Source organism: Dromiciops gliroides, chromosome 1 (genome assembly GCF_019393635.1).
Source record: "Dromiciops gliroides isolate mDroGli1 chromosome 1, mDroGli1.pri, whole genome shotgun sequence".
NCBI lineage: Eukaryota > Metazoa > Chordata > Mammalia > Microbiotheria > Microbiotheriidae > Dromiciops > Dromiciops gliroides.
In genome coordinates this window covers 145,245,569-145,271,469 of record NC_057861.1, presented here as the reverse complement: position 1 = coordinate 145,271,469, position 25,901 = coordinate 145,245,569, and the positions used below count along the sequence as shown (strand labels likewise).

General features: G+C 38.7%; 1 protein-coding gene across 1 annotated transcript in view; it reads left to right on the top strand.

Moving 5' to 3' along the window:
• Positions 1–25,901, top strand: part of CPQ (carboxypeptidase Q) — a 628,024-nt gene that overhangs the window by 175,653 nt on the left and 426,470 nt on the right. Inside the window, exon 3 of the mRNA XM_043996276.1 lies at positions 8,820–9,027. Within this exon, the coding sequence (XP_043852211.1) occupies positions 8,820–9,027 (208 nt within the window). The remainder of the gene's footprint in view (positions 1–8,819; positions 9,028–25,901) is intronic.

Sequence of the window (25,901 nt, the reverse complement as noted above, 5' to 3'; positions counted from 1 at the left end):
TGGACTATGAAATTTTCCAGTTATTTGGCTCCATTTCCAGGGCCCTAATCCAGACACCAAAGTTATCCTCTCACTAGAGCATTCTTTGGGTGGATGGTCAAACCTGTTGTTCATTAGAAACAGCTGTAACTTGTCAGCATATTTTCCTTAATATGCCAACAATAACCTTGATTAAATTATGAGGTAGTCTTCCTAATTCCAGAAAGTTATGAATCTCAATATCTGCACAGATAAAGGCAGTGAATTCCAATTTTCCCAAGGCTTTTACTTTAGATTGATATAAAAAAGCAAGTAGATGGATAGCTTTTCCTTTTTCTTTGTTCTTCTGGGTCAGTATTTGCCTGCTGACATTTTGAGATAAGTTAAACTCTTAATTGTGCTTAAAGATATACTTGTGGATCTGTAGCCAGTTATTGAAATTCAAAAGTCACCTATTCAGCATTTTATATCTCTAGATAGAGTAAAGAAAAAGGGAGAAAAGAGGCCAGGCCCCAAGGTTTCCGTAGACCGGTGCCTATCTTGAAATCAAGCATTCTTGAATGTTTGTGTTTCATTTATTGAAAGATTTTTTGGGTGCCTTTTGTTTTTATATCACATTCATTTTGAAATATGCCCTCCCCTTTAAATACACCCTGGCCAGCAGGCCTTTTCTCATAACAGAGATTTAAAAAAACAGAAAGTTAAGCAAAAGCAACCAACACATTAATCATGTAGCATGGTGGATAGACTATTGGCCCTGGAGTTAGGAAGACCTAAATCTCTATGTAAATGCTAGCTATTATCATCATCACTAATTAATAATAATGATAATAATAATATGCATTAGTAGTATGTCATCATAAACAGAAAACCTAATGCAATCTAAGACTTATTTTAAAAATAGAAGCATATTGCCCACAGTCAAAGAGTTCTCATTGTTCCATATATCTGGAATCTTTTCCTTTCATTTTCTTCACCTATTGAAGCAGATAGAGCCTATAGCGGGAGGTGGGAAGACCTGAGTTCAAATCCAACCTCACACACTTATTAGATCTGAGATCCTGGGCAAGTCATTTAACCATTGCTTGCCTCAGTTTCCTGAACTGTCAAATAGGGATAATAAAGGCAGCTGTCTCCCAGGATTGTTGTGTGGATTGAATGAGATATTTGGCAGAGTGCTGCACAAACCTTAAAGCTCCATCTAAATGCTATGATGAAGGTGATGTTGATGATGCCTGACAACCTGGGTAACCTTCCACACTCATAGTCCATCATCTCTTCAAGGAAAGGACGTTAGTCATAGAATCATTGATCTGAAACCAGATGATCAGAGGCTATTGAGTCTGGTCCCTCCTATTGGAAATGAACAAACCAAGACACAGGGAGGTTGTGACTGGCCCAAGATCACATGGTTTGTCATTATCAGAAGTGGAATTTAATCTCCTGTCATATGACTTGAGAGTCATTGTTTTTGCATTTACTCACCTCTTTTTCAGGGCCAAGTTTGGTCATTAAGAGTTAAATAATGTTTAGTTTCATTTTATTACTCTTTGCACTTACGTTGTTGTTCTGCAATTCATTTTAAAAGGATTTTCCAAGTAATATTTAAGATATGTGTCTTTTTTTATGGTGGCTGTTAAACTTTCATCAAAACCCAGTTCCTTAGCTTAGGAGATTAAGTAAACTCACCAAACATTCATTACAACTTTCAGTTTTTACTGACATATTTCAGTACTATACAGTTTACCTAAGAGCCACAAAAAAAAGAATCAGCCAACTGTGACTTTCTTTTATATCCATATTTCTCTCTTGAAATAGTGGTTGGCCTTTATTGTTGAACATTCTTCACTTGTCAGTGTTACCACTTGACTAAATTGGGTCTTTGGTCTTTTGGCAGTGTTTTGAACGACTTCTTAGAAGGCCTGAAGTATGGTTCCCCATTTAGTAAAAACTGGTCAGGAGGGAAGATGGAAGAATGCTTTCTGTTTTCTTAATCAAGGCTTCAGTATTATTATAGGACATTCAGACAATGTCTTCAAAGTATTTTTTTATTTGACGAATAGTGATATACTTGGTAATAAACAAGGAACATGTACTGTAAACTGAGAAGCATGAGAAGCTTCCACATTCCCTGAGAGCTTTTGTACAAAGGAGGAAAGAAAACAAGCTGACTCCTTTGTGGCCTTTGGGAGTGGTTACATTAACCATTTGTTAAGAGTTGGATTTATGAGGTTGCATTGGCTTCCAAGGGCATTGTTCCTAAACTTTGTCAATCCCTTTGTGTGATGTCAGTGTGGGTTGTTTAGCAACACATCAAAATATGTCCAAGATAAGATAAATATGTGTTTCATGAATCCCAAAGGGAACTTAAAAATTTTCTTTTGCCTTTGTAAATAATTGCTGTCATTCTTTTAAATGTGTGGCTTTTCAACTCTATTTTCCTTATTCCCAGCCCATTCTCTCTAACAATTTATGATTTAGGACTTGCTGGGCAAATGACTCAAAGAGGCTATTAGAAGCATGGGAGATGACTTGAAAAGTATGCTCTTCTTGATTTAGTTTGCTTGATGCATTTGATCTAGTTAAATGCCTTTGTCAGGCCCTTAAGACTGTCCACAGTCTGGCATAAACCTACCTTTTCGGCTTTATTATTTTTTATTTATTTAATTAATTTTTTTTTTGGCGGGGCAATTGGGGTTAAGTGACTTGCCCAAGGTCACACAGCTAGTAAGTGTTAAGTGTCTGAGGCTGGATTTGAACTCAGGTACTCCTGACTCCAGGGCTGGTGCTCTATCCACTGCGCAATCTAGCTGCCCCTCAGCTTTATTTTGTATTATTTCAGGATGTACACTTTGTGCTCCATCCAAATGAATTACTCTTTGAACCTGGACCATGCAGTAGATAGAGCACTGGGCCTGGATTCTGGAAGACCTGAATTCAAATCACGCTGCAGATATTTACCACCTGTGTGACCTTGGGAAAGTCATTTAACCTCTGTTTGCCTTAATCCACTGGAAAAGGAAATGGCAAACCACTATAGTATCTTTGCCAAGAAAATTCACATACTGTATTGGTGAGCTCTGCTCCATGGGATCATGAGGTTGAACATGACTGAACAATTGAACAGCCCTGGACCATATCATGTAATCACTTGTGTGGTTTACTTATTGTTACCAATACCTGGAAAGTCTTTCCTTCCTTTCTTCCCATATTGAATTCCTATCCATTTTAAAAGTGCCATTCAAATACCATCTTGCCTACACGGTCCTTTTTGCCCTTCCACTCCCACTAGTCTATGATAACTTTTCTTTTTTTCATTATCCAGGTGTTCTTTTTGTGCATATTTCAACTAGGTTTTAAAAATAGTGGGGTTTTTACTTCCCCTTTTAAAAAAAAATGCTGTCACTTCCCTGGGAGAGTTAAACAAAAGAAATCAGCCCTTTGACTATGACAAAGAGTTAAGCACCTGTAGTCTAATACCTCTGTGCTCAGAGGCAAGAAGCACGCTTTACCTCTGGCATTGTCTGGAATCACATTTGTCCATGATATTGATGAGGGTTCTGAAAATTTCACAATAGGTGCTGTTTTCCTTTAAGGGTCATCGTGTAAGTCTTCAGGTTCTACTTTCCTTTTTGCTCTGCTTTAGTTCATACAGGTTTTACTCATTTTCTCAGAATTCTTCATATTCATTATTGCAATAATTCTAATGCACTCACCATACAATAGGAGTGGGAATGGGGATGGGGAGCTGTAAGTTCATTAACATCAGGAATGCATGGGTAAGGAAACTCTACCCATTTAGGTCAGCTCATTCTTTGAAAATTCTGGTTTAAGGGGGCAGCTAGGTGGCACAGTGGATAAAGCACTGGCCCTGGATTCAGGAGGACCTGAGTTCAAATCCAGCTTCAGACACTTGACACTTAACTAGCTGTGTGACCCCGGGCAAGTGACTTAACTCTCATTGCCCTGCCCGGGGGAAAAAAAAAAAAGTTCTGGTTTTAGAGTGACTTATAGAATGTCTTAGAGATTAAATGACTCACCTAGTATCACAAAACCATTACTTGTCAAAGACAATAATTGGATCCAGGTTCTCTCAGTCAGAGGCTGTACATATCATGTAACATTGTGCATTATTGTTATCTGTGGATTTTGTCTTAGTTTCTTATTAGATAATAGGCTGTATGAGAGCAGGAACTTTTTCATGAATAACTTTTGTATGATCCTCATACTTAGTGCAGTGATGTGTGTGCTATGAGTGTGGAAGGGGTCACAGAATCGTGGAACCTGAAATGTAGAAGGGATCTCAGAGACCATTTGATCCAATCCATACTCTTTTTTTCTTTTTTTGCGGCGCAATGGGGGTTAAGTGACTTGCCCAGGGTCATACAGCTAGTAAGTGCCAAGTGTCTGAGGCCAGATCTGAACTCAGGTCCTCCTGAATCCAGGGCCGGTGCTTTATCCACTGCACCATCTAGCTGCCCCCAATCCAATCCATACTTGAAAAAGAGCCCCTTCTTCTAAAACATGTCTTCAAAGTATCCATCCTGCTTTTGCTTGGAGACCTCCAATGAGAGGCAGTTCACCACTTTCCAAGGCAGTTCTCTCCACTTTCAGATGATTCTAATGTTTAGGAAGTTATTCCTGACATCAAGCATCCATCGGCCTCCTTGTAATTTCCACTCTTCTTTCCTAGGACAAAATACATCTAATGCATCTTTCACACACCAGCCCTCCAGATTCTTGAAAAGGTCATCCTGTCTCCTTGAGTCTTAGCTCTTCTAGGCTAAGTTGGCCTTCAGTACCTTCAGCCGATCCTCATGGCGTGAATTTGAAACCCCCAGATAGCTCTCCTTTTTATCTCTTTAATAGATTCATGTACTCACTAGGGCACATACGGCAACACCTTCTATAAGCCTCATACTCCTCTAATGCAACCTAAGATTGCATTAACTTTGGGGGGGGCATCATTGCTGTTTGTCCTTTGTCTTGGAAGAAGACCCAGCTGCATCCGAAGTGATGCCTGAGCTTCTGCATGGATCAGATGTAAGCAAGGCAGGGTTGTACAAAGTTATCACCGCTGCTCTCTCCCAGAGGCATCAAAGTCTGGTGGCAGGACAAAGTGAAGATGGCCCAAGATGCAATGGATGACCTGGGAGTCTATGATGCCACACCAAGCTCTAAGCACCCCACAGTGCCTGCTTCAGCTGCCTTTTTGGCAGTTGCAATAAATTATTCTTATCCTTCTATTCTGTGAAAACTTTCACATGCTTGGGGTAGACATCCTCCTAACTCATTGATGGGCCGATTGATTACCCTCAACCTGGTTTAGCCTATCTGCTGAGATGGTTTTACTGGAGTATGGCTGTTGTGCATGTTATGGCTTCTTGGAGCCACAAGGAGTTAGGTAAATCAGGTGGACACCAAAGGTGGTAGAGGAGCCCTGAAGAGGGCTCAGCAAGATTTGGATACAATTGAAAATGACTGAACAACAACACTAACGACAACAGAATGGTTGTACTGCTCCTATTCGCCATGGTCTTTTGGTGACTTTGCAATTGTGGCTACTTGTTTTCTCATTGCCTGTAGGTGTAGTTCAGCTGGGCCAAGACATCTGAATTTGACAAAGACTACTAGTTGCTTTTTCTACTTGTCTTAGCTTTCAATTCTATATCAGCTACTTTTGTTCTGAACTTTCCAGTTCAAAGATTATTTTTAAAAGCAGAGAAAATGGAAGTAAAATCATTGTTGAGCAGTTCTGCCTTCTCTCTGTTGTCAGTCATCATTACCACATCCATCTAAAGCCATGGTCCCCTCCCTTCTTCTGTCCTCCTCTGTTCCCTGGTGTAAAAGGGGTGTCTCAATTTCTAGCCCTCTCAAAACTAGAAGGATACTTGACCCCCTGATAATTTTATTAGATGAGAATGGCTCTTTGGTTGAATTATAGAATCAGTCAATCAAAGGTGTAAACTAGGTATGAAAAAACCTGTATGTTTCTGTTGAATCATGAATCAAAGATCAGAACATGCCTTTAATCATTTTGGGAAGAGTAAAGTACTTTTTAATTTTTAATTTTTTTATATTTTGCAGGGCAATGAGGATTAAGTGACTTGCCCAGGGTCACACAGCTAGTAAGTGTCAAGTGTCTCAGGCTGGATTTGAACTCAGGTCCTCCTGAATCCAGGGCTGGTGCTTTATCCACTGTGCCACCTAGCTGCCCCCAAGTAAAGTGCTTTTGAGCCACTGGATACAATCAGGACCCATGCACATTAAAGAAGGGGCTTGAGCAAGAAAAGGGAGTTAAGATTCAGGGGCCATACCCTTGCACACATGAGCTAAGGGAAGAAAAGGGGTAGGGAAGATTGAGTCTCATTCCTTTTCCCTTCTTGGGACAAAGGATGGATGACCTTGTGAAAGTCAAAAGACTGGAAGGACTTCCTTTTGATGAAGAGCAGTTGTCCCTCTAACAGCAGTGGCTAATGACAACATTTATATCAGGAACTTGAGAGCCACTCTGAGGACAAGTTAAAAGTCAATGCATTGACTACACAAAGCCCTATGTGTACACTGAGCCTTGGAGCCCAGCAGTAAGCTACATATGCCTAAGGCAGAGATTCTTAACCCTGTGTCATGGGCCCCTTTAACACTCTGGCAAAACCTGTGGACCCTTCTTAGAATGTCTTTAAATGCATATAAAAGAACATATAGAATTACAGAGGAATCCAAATGTATTGAAATGCAGTTCTCTTTCTCTCTCTCTCTCTCTCTCTCTCTCTCTCTCTCTCTCTATATATATATATATATATATATATATATATATATATATATATATATATATATTTACAGGGCAGTAAAGGTTAAGTGACTTGCCCAGGGTCACACAGCCTAGTAAGTGTTAAGTGTCTGAGGTCGGATTGGAACTCAGGTCTTCCTGAATCCAGGGCCGGTGCTTTATCCACTTTGCCACCTTGCTGCCCCAAAAATATTTTTTTAAAAATCAAATTTACAGACTTCTGGGTAAGAATTCCTAAACTAAGGGGAACTTTGGGAGGATCGCAGGGAAGGAGAAAAAGACTTCCATCTAAGCAAGAGCTGTGATTTACCTTTTTGCTACATGTGCTGTCTAATATTGAGCCCATTTTCCCATCCACTCTATATAACCTGTGGGATAGTGTGTCTCAGACTTTTGGGGAGACTATTTTTACTTACCACATTAGTAAATATTCTTTTCTAAAAGCTAATTAAGCCTGGCTGGCTGGTAATCAATTAAGAATACACCAGATAGGGAGTTCATGAGTAATAATATTACAGAATCACATCAACTTCTTAATGTTACCTCTAAAACCCTAAGTGGAGAGGTCTTCAGATACCTTCTAGGAACCTTAATAGCCAGTGTGAGTAGGAGTTGGGAGAAGTACCCTGGAGTTGATGTTATGCTAGTAAAGCTAAAAATACCTTTTTTGATGGCAAGTTTTCCTTGCTAATTCATGTTTCTTCTGATCTTTAGCATGCCTAACAGTATTCTATACCATGCTTTTTCATAAATCCTGTTATCCATTTTTGCTTCCTTTCTATACATTAAAAAAATCTAAATTGACTAATGATTTCCTTGTACATTTACCTTAGTCTCATTAGAACTCCCCCTTTTTCTTCTTCCTCACAATTGTTTGTCTTTGTGTCTTCTGAATTTCATTATTGAGAGCATTTTCTGGGTTCATGTCAGACTATGTTCAGTTTTTCTCACCTTTTCTATATCAGATTCTAAGAGGGAGTCATTATTTCGCTCAGGGTCCATTTTTACCCCTCCCTAGCAACTGCTTCCTCACTAAAGAGAATTAGATCCCAAATCCTTTACCTTTTGAAAGATGAGATTACTAGTAAGGAAAGTTAATAAATCATTATCTGTTGAGCTTTGGGACCAAGAGAGTTCTTGTGGATGCTAGGATAATTGGAGGTGCCTATCACTATTGTGTTGTTACTCTGTGCTTGTGATATGTGGCAAAAGTTCCTCATCTATTTTCTCTTTCTATCCTGATTATCAGTAGCATGTTCTAATCACTAAAGTGCTCCTATTTGTCTTTCCCTTGGTTTTTGCTCAAATGCTCCCCACCATTCTAACTTCTGGGGGCACCTACATGGGTATAGTGAGCCAGGCATGGAGTCGGGAAAACTCACCTTCTTGGGTTCAAACCTGGCCTCAGATACTTTGTTAGCTATGACTCTGGGCAAGTCACTTAACCCTGGTTGCTTCAGTTTCTTTATCACTAAAATGAACTTTAGAAGAAAATGGCAAACCACACCAGTATCTTTGCCAAGAAAACCCCAAATGGAATCATGATGAATTGAATATATCTGAAGCAACTGAGCCACCATCACCACTACCATTCTAATTCCTTAAGGTTCCTAGATTTCATCACTTGATTAAAAATTTTTTTTTTCAATTAAAAAGCATCTCACCCCCCCTCCCCCAACCTCCATCTTCCCTATGGGGGGAAAAAGAAAAACAAAACCCTTGTAACAAATATGCATAGCCAAGCAAAACTAATCCCCATATTAGTCATATTCCCAAATGTGTGCCTCTTGAATATATATTCTTAATATACATTGCAACTCATACCTCCTCCCCCTCCCCTTTTACCTAGTCTTTATCTTTTGAAAGAGAGCCGTATTCTATTCATGGGTTTAATTCCACAAAGACTCATTAAGTCAAATTTGCTTCTTTGCATTAGGATATGCAGTTCATTGTTGTTTGTTGAATCATATCAATGTTATTATGTTCTTCTGTGTGCCAAACCAACTGATCATAGGAAATTATGTCAAGTTCCTATCATTTTTCTTTCTAGGAATTACTGCTGAAGTCCTGGTGGTGTCCTCTTTTGATGAGCTGCACAGAAGGGCCTCTGAAGCAACAGGGAAGATTGTTGTTTATAACCAACCTTACAAAGGTTATGGAGAAACTGTACAGTACCGTGTTCAAGGGGCAGTAGAAGCAGCAAAAGTGGGTGCAGTGGCCTCCCTCATCAGATCTGTTGCTTCTTTCTCTATCTATAGGTAAGTCTGCATTGCATATTTGAATCTTCTTTGTAGTAAATCAGAGACTTACAGAATGATGGCATGGTAGACCTTGGAAGGCGCCTAAGAATTTATCTACTAGGGGTTCTTAGCCATTTTTTATGTCATGGTGTCATGGCCCCTGTTGGCAGTCTGATGAAGTTGATGGATCTTTTGTCAGAGTAATGGTTTTAAGTGCATAAAATAAAATGCATAGAATTAAAAAGGAGAGCAAAAAAAATTACAACTCTATTTTCATTTCTAGTTGAAATTTAACATTCCCTTCAAATATGTGTATTGTGTTTCTAAAATAATTGCTATTGACACCAATTTTGGGTAAGCATATATTAATTTATTAATATTATACTAGTAAAGGATTGATTATGTGGCTCGCTAACTTCTCATAGTCTCAGGCAGAGTGGTAGAGAAAGCAGGGAGAGAGCTTCAGCATGCCAGTTAGCTTGAGCAGGAGAAAAGACCTAAAAGATCCATGCTGTCTCCCAGAGAGATAGCATGTGGTCCCAAGGAGATCTAAGAGAGAGAGCTAGAGAGACAGAAACCATGTGGTCACTGAGAGCCAAGAGAAGCTAACATGGCTACTTGTACAGGTTTTTTATCCCTTTTTATAGAGGCGGGTCATTATACATTAATCAAAGCTAATTGGTTAGCTTCATTCATTGGTTGACCTGATTTGAAGGCGGTCCACATTAAAATGAACTCTAGAGATGACATCTGGGAAAAAATACAAAGGATCCTTCACTCAAGTTGCTGAAGGTCAAGTCCATAATCTAGGTATGATTTAATCCCATCAATCCTTCACCCATCTAGACAAAAGAATCTATCTCCTTTCTTTTTGTTCCCTTGAGTTTGTCCCAAATGAGATTTGATAACATTTCTTAAGGGGAACTGGACTTCCTGGAATGGTGGGAGAAAGGACTGAGAAAGTGATCTCTGGGTACCCCAAGAAATCCATTATTAATAATTTTTTCTCACAGTATATGTACATATATGTATATTTATACACACATAAACATATATATGTATATATTCATACTTAGACATATATGCAATTTCCTTCCCATCCAAGTTCATGGATGCTAGGGATGAATGGGGCAGTCTGGGGACCTCTGATCTCATCCAAACCTCATTGCTTGGTTGATAAGGAAACTATTCAGAGAGAAGAACTTAATTTGCTTCAGGTTACACAGCTAAAAAATGACTGAGCTGGGACTTGAAACCACATCTTTTGACTCTAAATCCAAGGTGCTTTATGCTAGGTCACAAGTCAATTTCCGGAAAAAAAATGTCTCCAAAAAAATATAATCCTCTTCTTCTAAAACACACACACACACACACACACACACACACACACACACACAGAGGTATACATTGATCAACAGAAATTGTTTAACCAACATTTGCTCATTTCTTTGGTATGATTGCCTCATCCTTATCCAGCTTCAAAGGGTCATTTGTGCTTACCTTTTAAAAGTTTTCCATATCTCTAATGAGATAATAAATTTGAATATTATATTTTATGTACTTGCATTGGAAGGAGAGATGAATTCACATCTGTGTTTTATCAAGGATCCCTAATGAGTTTGGGAAGCTCCGCTGTTTTTCATTGTTAGAAACCGGAAATACAAACCAAGTCTCAAACATTTAAGAACTTGAGGGTGTCTTAGATTGCTCAGTGCTTAATTTTCTGCTTGGTCTGTGATGCCCTCCTGCTATCCGTGACACTTTGAGGCTCTTTGTCCTCAAAAAGAGTCTAGCCGTTATATGTAGAAAAGACTGGAAAGATTGTTATTTGGCATTTTGCTTTGAATAGATTGTTGTAGTAGAACTCAGGTAAAACACAATTTTTTTTTTTTGAGGGCAGGGAGGAGAGAAAGAAATAGTGTCTAGGAATTAATACTCTCATCTTGTAGCCTTTTTTCATGGACTTAATGAATATAGAAAAACATCCTTAAAACATTTGGAGATAGTATTTAGCTAAAATTCCATTTGGAATCTGGACCTTTGGGTGTGAAGGGGAATCTCTTTGTTCTGCACAATTACTGCAGAATGAATGCTGGAGGCACAGCTGCTCGACCTCAATTATCATCCCTACACCCTTTAAAAAGGAAATGACTGAAAACCCCTGTGAGCCCAGAACTGGGAAATTCCCTCTAAGGGGAGCTGTCCAAAAGGGAAGAGAAAAGGAATACAACACTTTTCTTTCTCACACTAGTATTATATCTATCTATCTATCTATCTATCTATCTATCTATCTATCTATCTATCTATCTATCTATCTATCTATCTATCTATCTATCTATCTATCTATTTTTTATTTATGAAAGAAGACTGAGTTGTGCCATAGTCATCTGTAGGGAACTTTATGGGAACAAGAACTGATGAAGATGCTGCTGTAATTCCTTAAAAAATATATTATTGATTTTCCAAATGATCTCATGATTAAGTGAAATCATGGTCATTGATCATGGTGGAGTGAATAGGACACTGAATTTGGAATCAGAAGACCTAGGTTTGAGTCCTGACTCTCTGGCTTCCTTGCTGTGTGACCCTGGCAAGTCATTTCCTCTCTCTGAGTCTCTTTCCTTCTTAGTAAAACAAAGGGATTGCACTAGATGATCTTCAAGGGCCCTCCCTTTAAATCCTATGATTTTATGAGCACATCCCAGGAATGCTACTCCTATGAAAGTTTAATGTTTATGTAGCTACTTTAAGGTTTGTAAAGTGCTTTGCATTCATATCATTTGAGCCTTATAGCAGCAGGTGAGGTCGCTGCTACAGTTATTATTAACCTTGTTTTTCAGATGAATAAAGTGAGGCTGAGAGAGATAATCAATTTGCACCTGGTCTCACAATTAAACAAATTATGCAGGCATAATTCAAATCCAGTTCTTCACTTCAAATCAAGCATTCTATTTACTACTTCACAGTCATCAGGGGTGGGTGAAAACCTGAAATAGTTAATGTACTTTGGGTTTGTCTATTTTCCCTAATCCACCTCACAGGCTAAGGATCAGCCATGATTATTTCATATGTAGAGAACTTTAGAGATCTCAAATGTTTTTGTTTGTTTGTTTTTGTATATGTGAATCCATTATTAGTGGGAAACATCATTTTTGCATTAACAATCCTGAAATTAAATCCATATGTAGGTTATTTAATGCAAAGGATTTCCCAAAGTTCATAAACTCATAGGATCATAGTTCATCTATTACAATAATTGGTTCATTTTAAGCCTAGGGGAAGTATAATAGCTTCTCAGGTCCATATAGTTCCCTATCCTGCTTAAAGAAGTTTATATCAAATGAAAAGTTAGGAGTACAATCACAATTGCTCTGAGCCCCCAGTTAGGAAAACTCCTAACATTAAGGCAGAGGTTTGGCTCTCAGTTTTCATTTACATTCATGTTTATCTCTAGCTAACCCCTGCTTCCTTGTGGTTGAGTCAAAATACCCCATAACATCTGGGTAAAGAAGAATAAGCCTTTATTATAGGCTGAAAGAAGGGTCAGCTGGAGAAAGACCAAAGGTTTTCTTGCAACTTCACTTGGCTCTTGGTGAGGTGGATTCAATTGTATGTTTCTGCTTTGAGATGCCTGTAGGGCTGACGAACCTTCTTCTAACACTTTCTTCTTATCCACAGCTCAGTTCTACTTTCTCTTTCTCCTTTTGTTCATTTCCACTGAGCACCAACTCTCTTTGGCTCTTGATTTCCCTCCTCATTCTCCACTGTTAGATTCTTGGAATGTCTCTCCTCATTTTATACAAGCTTCTTAGGGTATGACCCTAAGACCCTTATCCAATCAAAACAGACTTCCTGTTACACATAATTAGAATGTCTTTGATGGATCAAACGAAGTATATAGGTTTTTGGTTTGTTTTCCCCTACACTGAGTTCTGGTTCATTGTTTCAATTTGCAGGTGTTCTTACCTAGCAAAGGTAAGAACTTTTAAGTGGGGCGAAGTAATAAATGAATCCACTTCTCCCCTTACAATAGGAGCAAGGATTTAGAACTAGAAGGAAATTTAACAATGCTATAAGGCAACCCCACCTCCATTCCCCCTCCTCACATCCTCATCCCCATTTAAAAGATGAGGAAACTGAGGCCCAGAGAGATTAAGGGATTTTTCTGAGGTCACAAGGTTAGTGTCAGTAGTGGGATTTGAACCCAAATTAATTAGATGCACCATGCTGACTCTATGTAGCATAGTTATTATTGTTGTTGCTTGTAAAATGAAGACATCTGTGAGACAGGCCTACAGCCTAGAAGCATAAGAAACATTTTATTTGACTGAAGACATTTTACATATCTTTTTACTGTTCCACTTGAAAGGTTTAAAGTCAACAAACTGTGGTCTATAACAGATAGGAATCCTGCTTATTAGTTCTGGCCTGATTAAATCTTTTCAAGTAATGTTGTAGCCAAGCCTTTTTCAAACTCTTTGGATTGTCAAATCAGTTTTTCCACGATTGAGGTTACAGTAATATGACTGTACATTTGGATAGTGCATCCCATTTTACAAAGAGCTTTCACAATTGCCATCTCATTTGATTTTAAGGGGAAGCTCACTATACTAAAAATAATTCTGGACCTGAAGTCCCAGGACCTGGGTTCATATTCTTCCTCAAGGTGTGAGAAAATAACAGAAACCTTCTACACTTAACCCTTTCTATTTGACTATCAGATCTTTGAAGGCATATCCCTAGCATTCAGTACAATGACTGTTTAGCACTTGGTACTTCATAGGGCAAACCTGTAGTCAGGAAGAGCTGAGTTTGAATCCAGCCATAGATACTTACTAGCAGTGTGAACCTGGACAAGTCACTGAACCCTATTTGCCTCAGTTTTCTCATCTGTCAAATGGGCTGGAGATGGCAAACCACTCTAGTATCTTTACCAAGAAAACCCCAAATGTGATCACAGAGCATCAGACATGACTGATAAAGACTGAACAACAATACAAGGTATTTTAAAAAATGCTTATTGATTGATTGAATATAAGGAAATGGCCTTACCTGCAAAATGAATTATACTCCCTATCTTAAAGCACTCTCTCATCATAAATAACATAACAGAAACACTAAGCTGTTATTACTTGATACTAAAAATAATAAGTCATAACTGACACATGTACAGTGCTTTAAAGTATTTTATTTGAGTCTCACAATCGACTAGTGAGATAATCAGTGTTAAGTATTTACAAATGATTCAGAAAGATCTGAGGTCACATAGCAAGTTAGGGGCAAAACTGCCACCCAACTTTTGGCTTGGGGCTTTTTTAGCCCCGTACTGTTGTCTCTGGGTAATTTTGGGAAGTCTAGATATGAAATGCCTGTCTAGGGAGTGGCTTCTCTTAGTTTTTATATAAAGGCACCCGATATATAAGACCCAAGATCCAGTTATTCTGTGTTTAAAAAAGAAACAACAAAAAGCACCAACACATCTTCCTGCCTATTGCCTATCATATGACTTATTACTCTTATGGGAAATGGATGCTACTTGAGCTCTGTTGCCTTGGAAGTGTGTCCTGTTCCATGCCTTTATTTACATGTTTAGAAGATCACAGAATTGGGTAGATACCCAGACATCTTCTCCTTCTACTAGACTTTGAAGGTGGAGCTGATAGTTGTTCCTTTTATGGGTGTGGATTTTGCAGAGATGACCAGTTCTTCCCCAGCACATTCACCCACACTGAATAGGAGTTGGAGATGTATCCTGCTTTACTCCGAGGTTGTGAATTTCCTAGAGCAGCAGTCTCCAGAGTGAGGACCATGATCTGACCCTCAAGGGGTGTGTGATTAACTGGAGAATAGGAAGATAGGTGGCATCCCAGCCTCCCTTCAATAGCAAATCATGGGGCTTGTCTACAACACGATTTTACCTACCCTTTTCTCCCAACACTTCCTCACTCAGGCATCTCCCTCCACTGTGCTAGTTTCCAACGTCCCCTACATATGGAGGGAAGGCACCTGGGCACCCATAGCAGCAACAGCAGCATGGATGTTTTTGGAAAAATTCACCTCTGCCCCCTTCTCCATCACCTCACAGTTCTACAAGATACCTCTTACAGGGAAGATTCTGTGTTGCAGAGAAGTCACCAATAAGTAAGAATCTTTATGGCAACATGAATCCAATGTAGAATTCTGCAAACTTTTTTTTTTTGGTGAAGTAATTGGGGTTAAGTGACTTGCCCAGGGTCACACAGCTAGTAAGTGTTAAATATCTGAGGCTGGATTTGAACTCAGGTCCTCCTGAATCCAGGGCCAATGCTCTATCCACTGCACCACCTAGCTGCTCCAGAATTCTGCAAACTTAAAAAAAAATTAAAAACAATTAAAAAAATTTAAAACTACCAAATACTGAAAAAGATTTCCATAAATGAAATAGAACAGATAGAAGAATATGGGTTAGACTATGAATCTTTATTATCTACAATTTGCTTCTTTTAAAGGCCAGGAAACAAGCCTTTATTAAGTGCTTAATATCTGCTAGGCACTAATTGTTGGGTGTTTAGGTGGAGAAGTGGATAGAGTGCCAGTTCTGGAATCAAGAAGACCTGAGTCTGGCCTCAGATACTTACTAGCTGCGTGACCCTGGGAAGGTCACTTAACCCTGTTTGCCTCAGTTCCTCATCTATAAAAAAAAAGAACTGGAGAAGGAATGGCAAACCACTCCAGTATCTTTGCCAAGAAAATTCCAAATGGGGTCAAGAAGAGTTGGGCATGACTGAAATGACTCAACAACAACAAAAATCTGCCAGGCATGGTACTAGGAACTGGGGGTACAAATTTGAAAGAAAGAAAGGAAGGAAGGAAGGAAAGAAAGAAAGAAAGAAAGAAAGAAAGAAAGAAAGAAAGAAAGAAAGAAAGAAAGAAAGAAAGAAAGAAAGAAAGAAAGAAAGGAAGGAAGGAAGGAAGGAAGGAAAGAAAGGCCCTGCCCTAAATACTTACATTCTAATACTAGAAGACCACACTCAGAAGGCAGCCGAAGAGTGGACAAATAAAAGTGCTGTCTTGAGGCACGATGGCAAAGTCCGGAAGGGGGATAAAGGATGGTTGGTCTGGACCTCTTCACAAAATGGAGGCTTTGGGAGGCACTTACCAGTGAGAGGAGAAAGACAACACTAGGATGTTCCAGACTGAGGAGGCCAGGAGTTGAAACAGCTGGGACACATTGGCAAAATCCAGAAAGTCAGAAGCAAAACTGGGTGGGAAATGAAAAAAAAAAAAGTATGTAATAAATGTAACAACATGCAATTTTAAAAGCTGTTGTGTTTTTCTGTTTCCTTTTGAACACCCTTCTGTTCTCTTCTGTACATCTTAAAAATGCTTGTTACCTTTTTATTTTCTTTTTAGCAACACTCTAGCTACCTCTCTTCTCCCTCCCCAGTACCCATGCTTCTCAAATCCACACACTTGCTACAACCTTGACAGGGTTTTTAGCTTGCTAGAGGCTTGTATACTAGTGGCATTGTGATGTAATGGTTAAACAGCTGGTTTTTGAGTTAGGAAGATCTGAACTAGAATTCCCCTCTGTTTCTTTTTGTACTTCAGTCAATTCCCAAAATGTTTAGAGATGAGTTTTATCTGCTTTGGTCATTTGGAAGTCTGTAATGCTGAAAAAAAAATCACTGATTCTTTGAGTATTCAGGTCCAATGCATTGCTTTTTGTCAAGTCAGATTAGTTAAATTATGGCTTTGCACTGATAGATAGAGTAGCAGTCACAGTCCAAGCCTCCTCAGAACATTGCCTTTCTCCCCATGTCCAGTTTGCAAAAGTGATATAGAAGTATTAGTCAAAGTATTAATCTATCAATTAGTCTGTAATCATTTATTAAGTGCCCAGAATATGCTAGACACTGGAGTAGGCAATGGGGAAAAAAGGCAAAATAAAATCTTTTTTTGCCACTAAGGAGCCTATATTCTATTGGTTGAAATAATATATACACATATCAATTTGTTGTTGTTCAGTCATGTCTGACCTTTATGACCCCAAATGTTTTGGGGGATTTTGGCAAAGATACTAGAGTATCCAGCTCATTTTATAGATAAGGAAACTGAGGCAAACAAGGTTAACTGGATTACACAAGGTCACATAGCCAATAAGTGTCAAAGGCCAGATTTGAACCCAGAAAGATGTGTCTTCTGAGTCCAGCCCAGGCGCTCTATCCACAGTGCCACTTAGCTGTCCCCCACACACCAATAGATCCAAAATATTCACAAAATAAAAATTATGCAATTCCAGGCAGAGGAGGACAGACCCCAGCAGTTGTTTGGATCAGAAGGGCTACATAAAAGAAATGGCAGAACTCAGTGATGTGCTGTAAGCTTTATCCTTATTTGGGAAATCCAATTGCATAAAGCCAAATTTTATGGTCTAAGGTTGTTGGAAAGGGGAAAAATTGCCCAGTCCTATAGATGTTTTTGAAAGTATTTAATAATGGAAATCTAGATATAAACCCTATCAGGAGCTATTACTTCAATTTTCAGTCCATCCAGGTGAGTGTTTTTGCTTGCTAGGATCCTTTCAATATCCTTTCCCTTTTCAACCCAAATACCTGCTCCAAATGTGAATCTGATCCCTGTATACTTAATTCCATATTTAATGTGCTGTTGGCTTCCATTCAGTTCAAACCACTTAGTTTTATTAAGTCCCTAGGGGATATATAATAATAAATGGAGGTCATTAGGCAGGAATATACTGGTAAATGTTTAACAATCAGCTCTTAAAAAAAAGAAAAATTTTAAAATTTTTTCTTCATCATTATAATTTTCTCCATTACTTTCTGAATTTTAGACAATCAAAAATAAATTAAGCCCTGATTTGTAGTGTTTTCTGATTTCCATGGTGTGAGTGCTCTCACTAAAAATTTAACAATAGGGTAAGTAGGAGCTGACTCCAGCACACCTCTGACATTGGGATACAACAAAAGAGGAGAAAATGTCCTTGACCTTAGGGAACTTAGTTGGTTTAAGCTGGACTCTCATTTTGTCTTTCCTTTGAGCTTTCATAAATTCCCTTCAATGAGAATATTATGAGACCTGTTCCTCCTACGGAACCTCTCTTATGTATTCCAGTCTGGGGGAAGGAGAGATTATTGATGGCTACAACGGTTTACAGGACAAGGATGGATGGGGAAAAAGCGTTAGAGGAATGAAAGGTGTGAGCACAGGTGTGGGATAAAAAGTCATGACGGGGGAACGGGAGTCATAATACTAAGTCACATTTCTGTAGTGCTTTGTGGCTGCAGATTGCTTTACATAAATAAGTTGCCCCCAAAGTCTTATTTTCTAATTTAGATTATTTCCATCACTGGTCTCCTCTATTAGTCTAGATTATAGAAAATTGACTATGTATTTTAATTAGCTCTGAACATATAAGACTTTCCCATCAATACCATGTTGGAGCTATTGACTGGTGGAGGATTCACTGAAACAGGAACTAGATCCTGCTTCAAACTCTTAGTACCCATAAGACCATTGTCAATTAACTTAATGTCTCTGGGCCTCATTTTTCTATCTCTGAAATGGCAGGGGGGAACGGGATTGGATTTGATGGCATCTAAGTTCTCTTCCATCTCTAAATCTATGATCTTATGAGAGTCATTATTATCAGTAAAACATTCTGACTTATGAGGCAGTATTGTGATAAAACTGAACATGGGCATTTTTGTAATCCAAGGGCCAATTTAAAGCACTTAGTATAGATGACATGTATTGGGGGAAATAGTTGGAAAGCTGTTCTCAGGGAGCGAAACTGAGAACTTGAATAAAAATGGGAAAGGAATAATGCTACATAGTTCACACTTAGACTGTCTTTATTTCTCTTTGATGTCCTGGTGATTTGGTTATTCAGCGTGACCTTAGGATAATTAGCTATCAAGCTTGATTTAAATTGTTTTTGAAATATTGTTGCAATTTTGAGGGCATGTGTCCCCACTGATGATTATAAAAATATGAAAAATACCAGTGTGATTCACAGGGGTGCAATTGGACCAGTCTTAGTTGCTAATCCTTTTTTCCCTTCTTTTGCTTTTACTTAATTCACTCTGAGGTCTGTAGCAGATGTACGGTAATCAAGTAGAATGCCAGGTCTCATCATTCAAGCAGGTGTTGGGCTTCTGTGTTCTCAAGGGGGGAGAACCAGAAAGGCTGGTGTTGAATACAATTCTCTGCCTTCCTGACCCTTCCTCTCTTCCCTTTCTATTCTTTCTCATTTCTGAGCACCAAATTCTTTGTTTAGAGGGACTTTGAAAAGAATGCTGAAATGTTTCTGAAGCAGAGAATTCTCATCCCTGTATCAGGTAGCGGGGACATATTGCCTTCTAAGCACAAAGCAAGCCAGTGCAACTAAATGAAGTGACTATTGCCAACATCTGGACCTTGGACAATGAGATTCATTCTGCAAACAACTCTTGTTTATTCATCATCATTTTTTTGTTTCAGCTAGCATATTGGTATTTGCAGCTCACTTAGATAAGTGAGAAACTCTAACATTGTACAAGAGGCATTATGGTACAATGGAAAAGAGGGTTAAAGAACCTTCCTCAGATGCTTCCTTCCTGTGACACCTTGAGCAAGTCACTTAACTTCCCTACATCTATTTCCTCATTTTTGAAATAAAGGAGTTGGACTAGATGGTGTCTGGAGTCTCTTCCAGGTCTAGTTCTGTGATCTATCACCTCTCATTGTAAAGTACGTTGTCTCTGTGGAATTATCTGCTTCAACCACCCCTTCATACAAAAGCCGCAGAAGGAAGGCTAGTGCACTGATTCTGGGAGTTCCAATTTTACATTCACAAAAGTTGAATATTATACCAATGAAGTGATAAGCCTCTTGAATGACTATTTATCAAAAATAGAATCTCAGAAATGAGAGACCACTGAGTTATGCAAATTTTCTGTATGCTACATGCAAACTGTGTGCTATGGTGGTGATCTAGAGGGCTCCTAAAATTAATGACCTGCTTGAGTTTCTGGGACAAGCTGCCATTTTTCATCTGCTTGTAACTTTGATAGAAGAATTCACTCCTGGCAGTTACTTTGCATTTATAATTTTCAAACATACAAATGTTCACTTTCTATTTTTCAAATGACCAGAAAGCACAGACTTTAAGAGCCACAGTGCTGGGGTGTGTTTCTCTGAACATCTCTAGTGGAATGAAGGAAATAATTCCTTTTGAAGCCAGGTTTTAGAGATTATAGCAATATTGTCTGCTTATGCAGTGCCCTTTGCAAAAGCCCAGCCCTGTCATTAAAGAGCCTTGGCATTAAGTCTGAGCAGCCTCATCCTGGTTTCCTACCACTGTGAACTCTTTTGTTTGGGGGCACCTGCATTTGATATCTGTCTCGATGGGTAAACAGTGATGTCTGGTGACATATGATTGACATAAAGTTATGAGATAAATAGCCCAAAGTCGCTCATGTGCATAGATATTAGCACTTTATACTTTACAAAGTTCTTTCCCCATGACAACCCTGTGAGGTAGGTGGAGTAAGTATAGTTATTTTTTGTTTGTTTGTTTGTTTTTGTGGGGCAGTGAGGGTTAAGGGACTTGCCCAGGATCACTCAGCTAGTAAGTGTTTGAGGCCGGGTTTGAACTCAGGTCGTCCTGAATCCAGGGCCGGTGTTTTATCCATTGTGTCACCTAGCTGCCCCCATCCCCATTTTATTGTTGAAAAAATTGAGGTACACAGAGTTTCTGTGATTTGTTCATAATAACCCTGCTCAGTGTCAATCAACAGGCATTTCCAAGCATCTAGGCACTTGCTGGACAAAATCTTATGGTCTTTTGGGGTAACTGCATCTATACACAGAAGTTTATGTAAATTAAATACATAATAAAATCAAGGTGATTTTGGGGGGGGGAGGATCAGCACAAGCTTCACCCAAGGGGTAGCAACTGCTCTGAAATTTGAAATAAAATCGGATTCTTAGAGTTAGAACTGGGAAGAGAATACTTTCTAGGCATGGGGCCAGTGCACAAAGATCGGAGATGGCAGGTCACATAGAAGGACCATGTATGCACGTACTGATTTCCTTCCATGTTCTCTCCCCCTTTCCATGTACATCCCGAGAGATCAGGGGCTATTGTCTTTTTGTTGTGTCCTCTGACCTTTGCCCGCTTCCTGTTTTACAAAAGTGATTAATAAGTGTTTGTTGATTGATTGACAAGGAACAGTCAGAAGGCCATGTTAAGTTTGAAATGCCTGTAATCAATTAATCAACAAACATTTATTAAGCACCAACTCTGTCTCAGGCATTATGGACTTGAATGCTAAGTGCTAGGGATACACAAAGACAATCCCTGCCCTCAAAGAGCTTATAACCTAACGTCATTTAGAAATATGGTGGTGTGTAAGTAGAGCTCAAAAGAGAGACCTGAATGGTTTGTCTCATTTCTTTATAATCCCACTTTGTTCACTGAGAGATAGTGATTTCATCTAGTGCAAGAGCAATTGGGTAATGAAATCACATGAGTTTAGAACAGGAAAAGATCTTCATCTTTTCCCCTTGTAACTCCCTATAGCACCTGTAGCAGGATGCTCTACATGAGGATACTTAATAAATGTTGCCTGGGTGTAAAAAAAAAAAATCTAACAAACCCAAACAAAGTTGACAGAATTTGAAATATGGTGGTTGTTTTTCCTCTTCATCTCATTAACCTCACTGATGATGGGAAGATTTGGAATGAGAAATGGTGCCATTCAGAAATAGAGGAAGCCTACAGGATGGGAAATAAGTGTGATTACATTAATGGCATTGGTTACTTTGATTAGGTGATTTCCTTTAGAGGGTTTTATTAAAGTTTGGATGACCAAGGTCTCAGAGGATGATGCCAGTGTAGAAGAGGCATTAGGCCAGTGAGCCCTGAGTCACCTCACACACTACCTGTTTGTTTTCTCCTGTGAACTCTCACATGTATTTAGAACAGGGGCCCTGGAGAAGGTGCCTAGAGTGAAGAGGCAAAGATCCTTCAAATCAGAGGTTTTCAGTCTTTGTTTTTGTGTGTTCCTCCCCTCCCTCCACCTTTGACAATTTGGTGAACAGTATGGACACTTTTTCAGAATAATGCTTTTAAATGCATAATATAAAACATAAGGGATTGCAGAGAAAAACAGTACAGTTATCAAAATATATTTTTAAAAGTTCACAGATTCCAGGTTAAGAACCACTTCAATAATAATAACTAATGTTGATATAGTGCTTTATACATTTGATTCTCACAGTAATTCTTCAAGATGGTTACTGTTATGAAGAAGTTGAGACTGATTTGTCTAGGGTCACAAAGATAATAAGAATCTAAGGCAAGATTTTAACTCAGGGCTTCCTGACTTCAGATCCCATGGTATATTCAATAATTAGCTACCTCTTAATGTATTTCTAATCCACTAAATCAAGGCTTTAAATACACTTAATATTAACTGGAATTCGAAAGGCATCAGAGACCCTTTGGTAGCTGTTGGAACAACTACCCAGTGATGATAGTTATAGATCATCAGAGAGTTTTGCTCCATTTATTTTTTTCACCCCCATCCACAGAATTGCTCTTTAGATTTTCTGCGTAGTGAGTCAGTCAGTTAACTAGCATTGGACTTTACTATATTGAGTTTGAGAGGCCTGCAATCATGAATCAATCAGCACCTAGTGTGTGCTAGGTACAATGCTAAGAAAAATCCATTCCCTCTTCCCCGAACAAAGAAGAGCCTCTGCTCTGAAGGAGTTCCCTTCTCTCTGGTTTCCTAGTGATTGACCTGGTCTTGCCCACTGGGCTGGAGTTCTGACAACACTGACCATGGCCCTCACCAAGCCTTTGTAAATCTCCCCTGGGAAATCCCTGGTCACCTGATTCAGGTGATATTTTCCAGTTGGATCTTTTAGGGATAGAAGTAAACAGTTTACATGTGCTGGTTTATGAAAGAGTACATAGCAGACTGTGGCCTTTGTTTGATATCGTCATAATGAGAGTGAAAAGCAGAGGATTATGAGATTTAGAGCAGGTCTGTTAGCGCATGACAGATTCTAAAGCATTCTTGAACAGTTAAACTTGGTGTGTGTGTGTGTGTGTGTGTGTGTGTGTGTGTGTGTGTGTGGTGGGCTGTGGACCCATGGTTTCATTCTAGGGTACCATCAATGAAGAAACTCCCTTTCCTAATGCAGAGTTGTAGCTATTTGCCTTGGGGCACTAAAGAGGGTAAATGACTGGTTCTGGGTCTCATGGTCAGAGGTGGGCCTTGAATGTAGTTCTTCCTGACCACTATGTTGCATTAAACTTGAGTTCTTTTGGGATATTAAAAGCAATTCTGATGAATTTAGAAAAAAAGGAAAGATGTCAAACTTCCCCAGAGAAGATGGCTCATTAGCAGGGTGCAATCAATACTATTTCTACTGAACTTTCTCATTAACAGCGTGAGATTGGGGGTAATAACCTCTGTAGTTATTTTTAGAGATTACCATTATCCATCTATGCCAATATAAGTGATATGCAAATGAACAAACAAAATTGCTGTTAATGGGGAAACAAAACAAACCAAAAAAACCCTGAAGGATCAAATAATCTAAGTACAGTGTTTGACTCTCATCCTTTGCCACTCTTTGCTGGTGTTTGGGCATATTTAATTTGAAAGAATACTTTTTATAACCAAGGGAAATAAAAGGGTGGAGACTGACCTGGTGCCAGTGTGGTCACAGATGTTTCTGCTTCTTCCCATGTAATGTCAACTTACATGTCATAACTTTGAAAGAATGTGAAAAATGCTAAAAACAAACAAACGAACATACCATTCACCTCCTCAGTTTCTTCATATCATCAGTAATTTAGACTGGGTACCCAGGGTCTTTGATAGCTGGGTGATAGCTAATTTAATTCATCACATTGAAAAGTGGTCAGATAACATTTAATAGATACTTGATAACTGTTTCTTGATGAGATAAAGAATGAAGTTTCTAATTTCCTTTATTTTATGCAGTTTAGCTAAGTGATAGAATCTCTTTATAGTTGCCACAGAACTATCTGTGGACAAATCTGATGGAAAAAATGTCAATCCCATGACAGACCTACAAAGGACACACCCCATTTGCCTGCAATTCTTTGTTCAGTTGTTTAGCGTCTAAAGCTCCTATCTTTTCCCCTTTGCCATAACAAATTTGAAAGGCTAAAACAAAGAGCCAGAAGGGGAAAGCTTGTATGATTGTGACTATACATACATACACACGTGAATATATACATATGAGTGGCATATATTGTGGGTATATAAATATATGTATATAGAAATAGATATATATGCATATATACATACATATGTGTGTAGATATATGTATGCTTGTTTTCTCTGACCTGTTCTAAACTTTTGCATTTATTATATTTTTTAAAAAGTTTTTTTTTCTTGTGTCTTGTTTTTACATAACAATCACAGATTAGTCTCACTTCATGAGAGCTCTCTTGTAACAAAACCATTAAGTAAATGCTGGTTAAGTTGTGTGCCTTCATGTTCTGGTGCCATGAAAAGGCAAGATGTGTCAGAATTCATCAAAAATACCTGTCTCTCACCTGCTGGAAATACTCTGGATAGAAATTCTGCTAACCTTAAAGTAGACAAGTGCACATGAAATGAATTAAGCAAATGAACATTTTCTTTATGTGCTAGGACTCCATCATAACAAAATTGGAAACAGATCTTACCAGTTGCTGACAAGGGCTTCCAATTGCTTCTCAGTAATAATGCCCTTCTCCATGTCTAAGTCATATCATAGTATATTGCTGACTAGTGCAGGGTGATCATTAAACATGCACTACAATCCCCCCACCTCTACTTTATTCCTAATATTAATTAGATAAATAAGAGATAAAATCAAGAATTTGCTAAAATCTTAAGAGGGTAAAGTTGAAAAAAATTGGCAGGATTATTGAAAATTTTCAGTTCTTGCAAACCCCAGAGAATATGCCTAATGACAAATTGGATGAAAAAACCAGCAACAGTATATCTCATATGATATTTGGCAGGGGGCGGTCAATGAGGGTTAAGTGACTTGCCCCAAGGTCACACAACTAGTACATGTCAAGTGTCTGAATCCGGATTTGAACTCAGGTCCTCCTGAATCCAGGGATGGTGCTTTATCCACTGTGTCACCTAGCTGCCCCTTTCTCAAATGATATTGAGAAGGAGATGGGCATACTTAAACTGGAATTCCAAACTTTTTGCGTTTTATGGCATGAAACCAATCAACAGACGACTTGTAACAAAAGAGGCTAATTTTAAAAAGTTTGTGTCTGCTATAACCATAATGTCCAGACAAATTCTGTCATCCTTGTTGACTTAATTTTTGCTGGATTTAGACCAAGAATACTTTCAGGGATCTTATAGAAGATGAACTTATATCCTAATTTTTTCATTCAAGTGCAGAAAATTACCATTTTATTAACCAATGGTCCATAGATCCTTAAATATGAAGGAATAATAGCAAAATAACTTGTCCTAGTGCCATTTTTGTCTGAAACGAGGTAATGATGGTGGTGGTGATGATGATTCTTAAGGAGAATGGGCTTAGTGATCAGTGTAGATTATACAACTGTAGCTAGAGCTAACAAGCCTGGTCCTTATAGACAGAGTGCTGCTGCCTAGAGTATTTGGGTAAGAAAAGAATGACAATGCTATAAGGGGATAGACTTCAGGCTTTCTTCCAAAAGTGGCCCCAAAATACCACCTTTGATTGTTTGCCTCTTGAAGTTTATTTTCTTTGTTTTTGGGTGAAGGACATGATTACTACCTTAGGATTTCTGAGAGGTCAGGAGAGTGAAACAATAGAGTACAATTGAGATCATTCTGAGGTCTAACATCAAGACTGCCCAGCAGTAG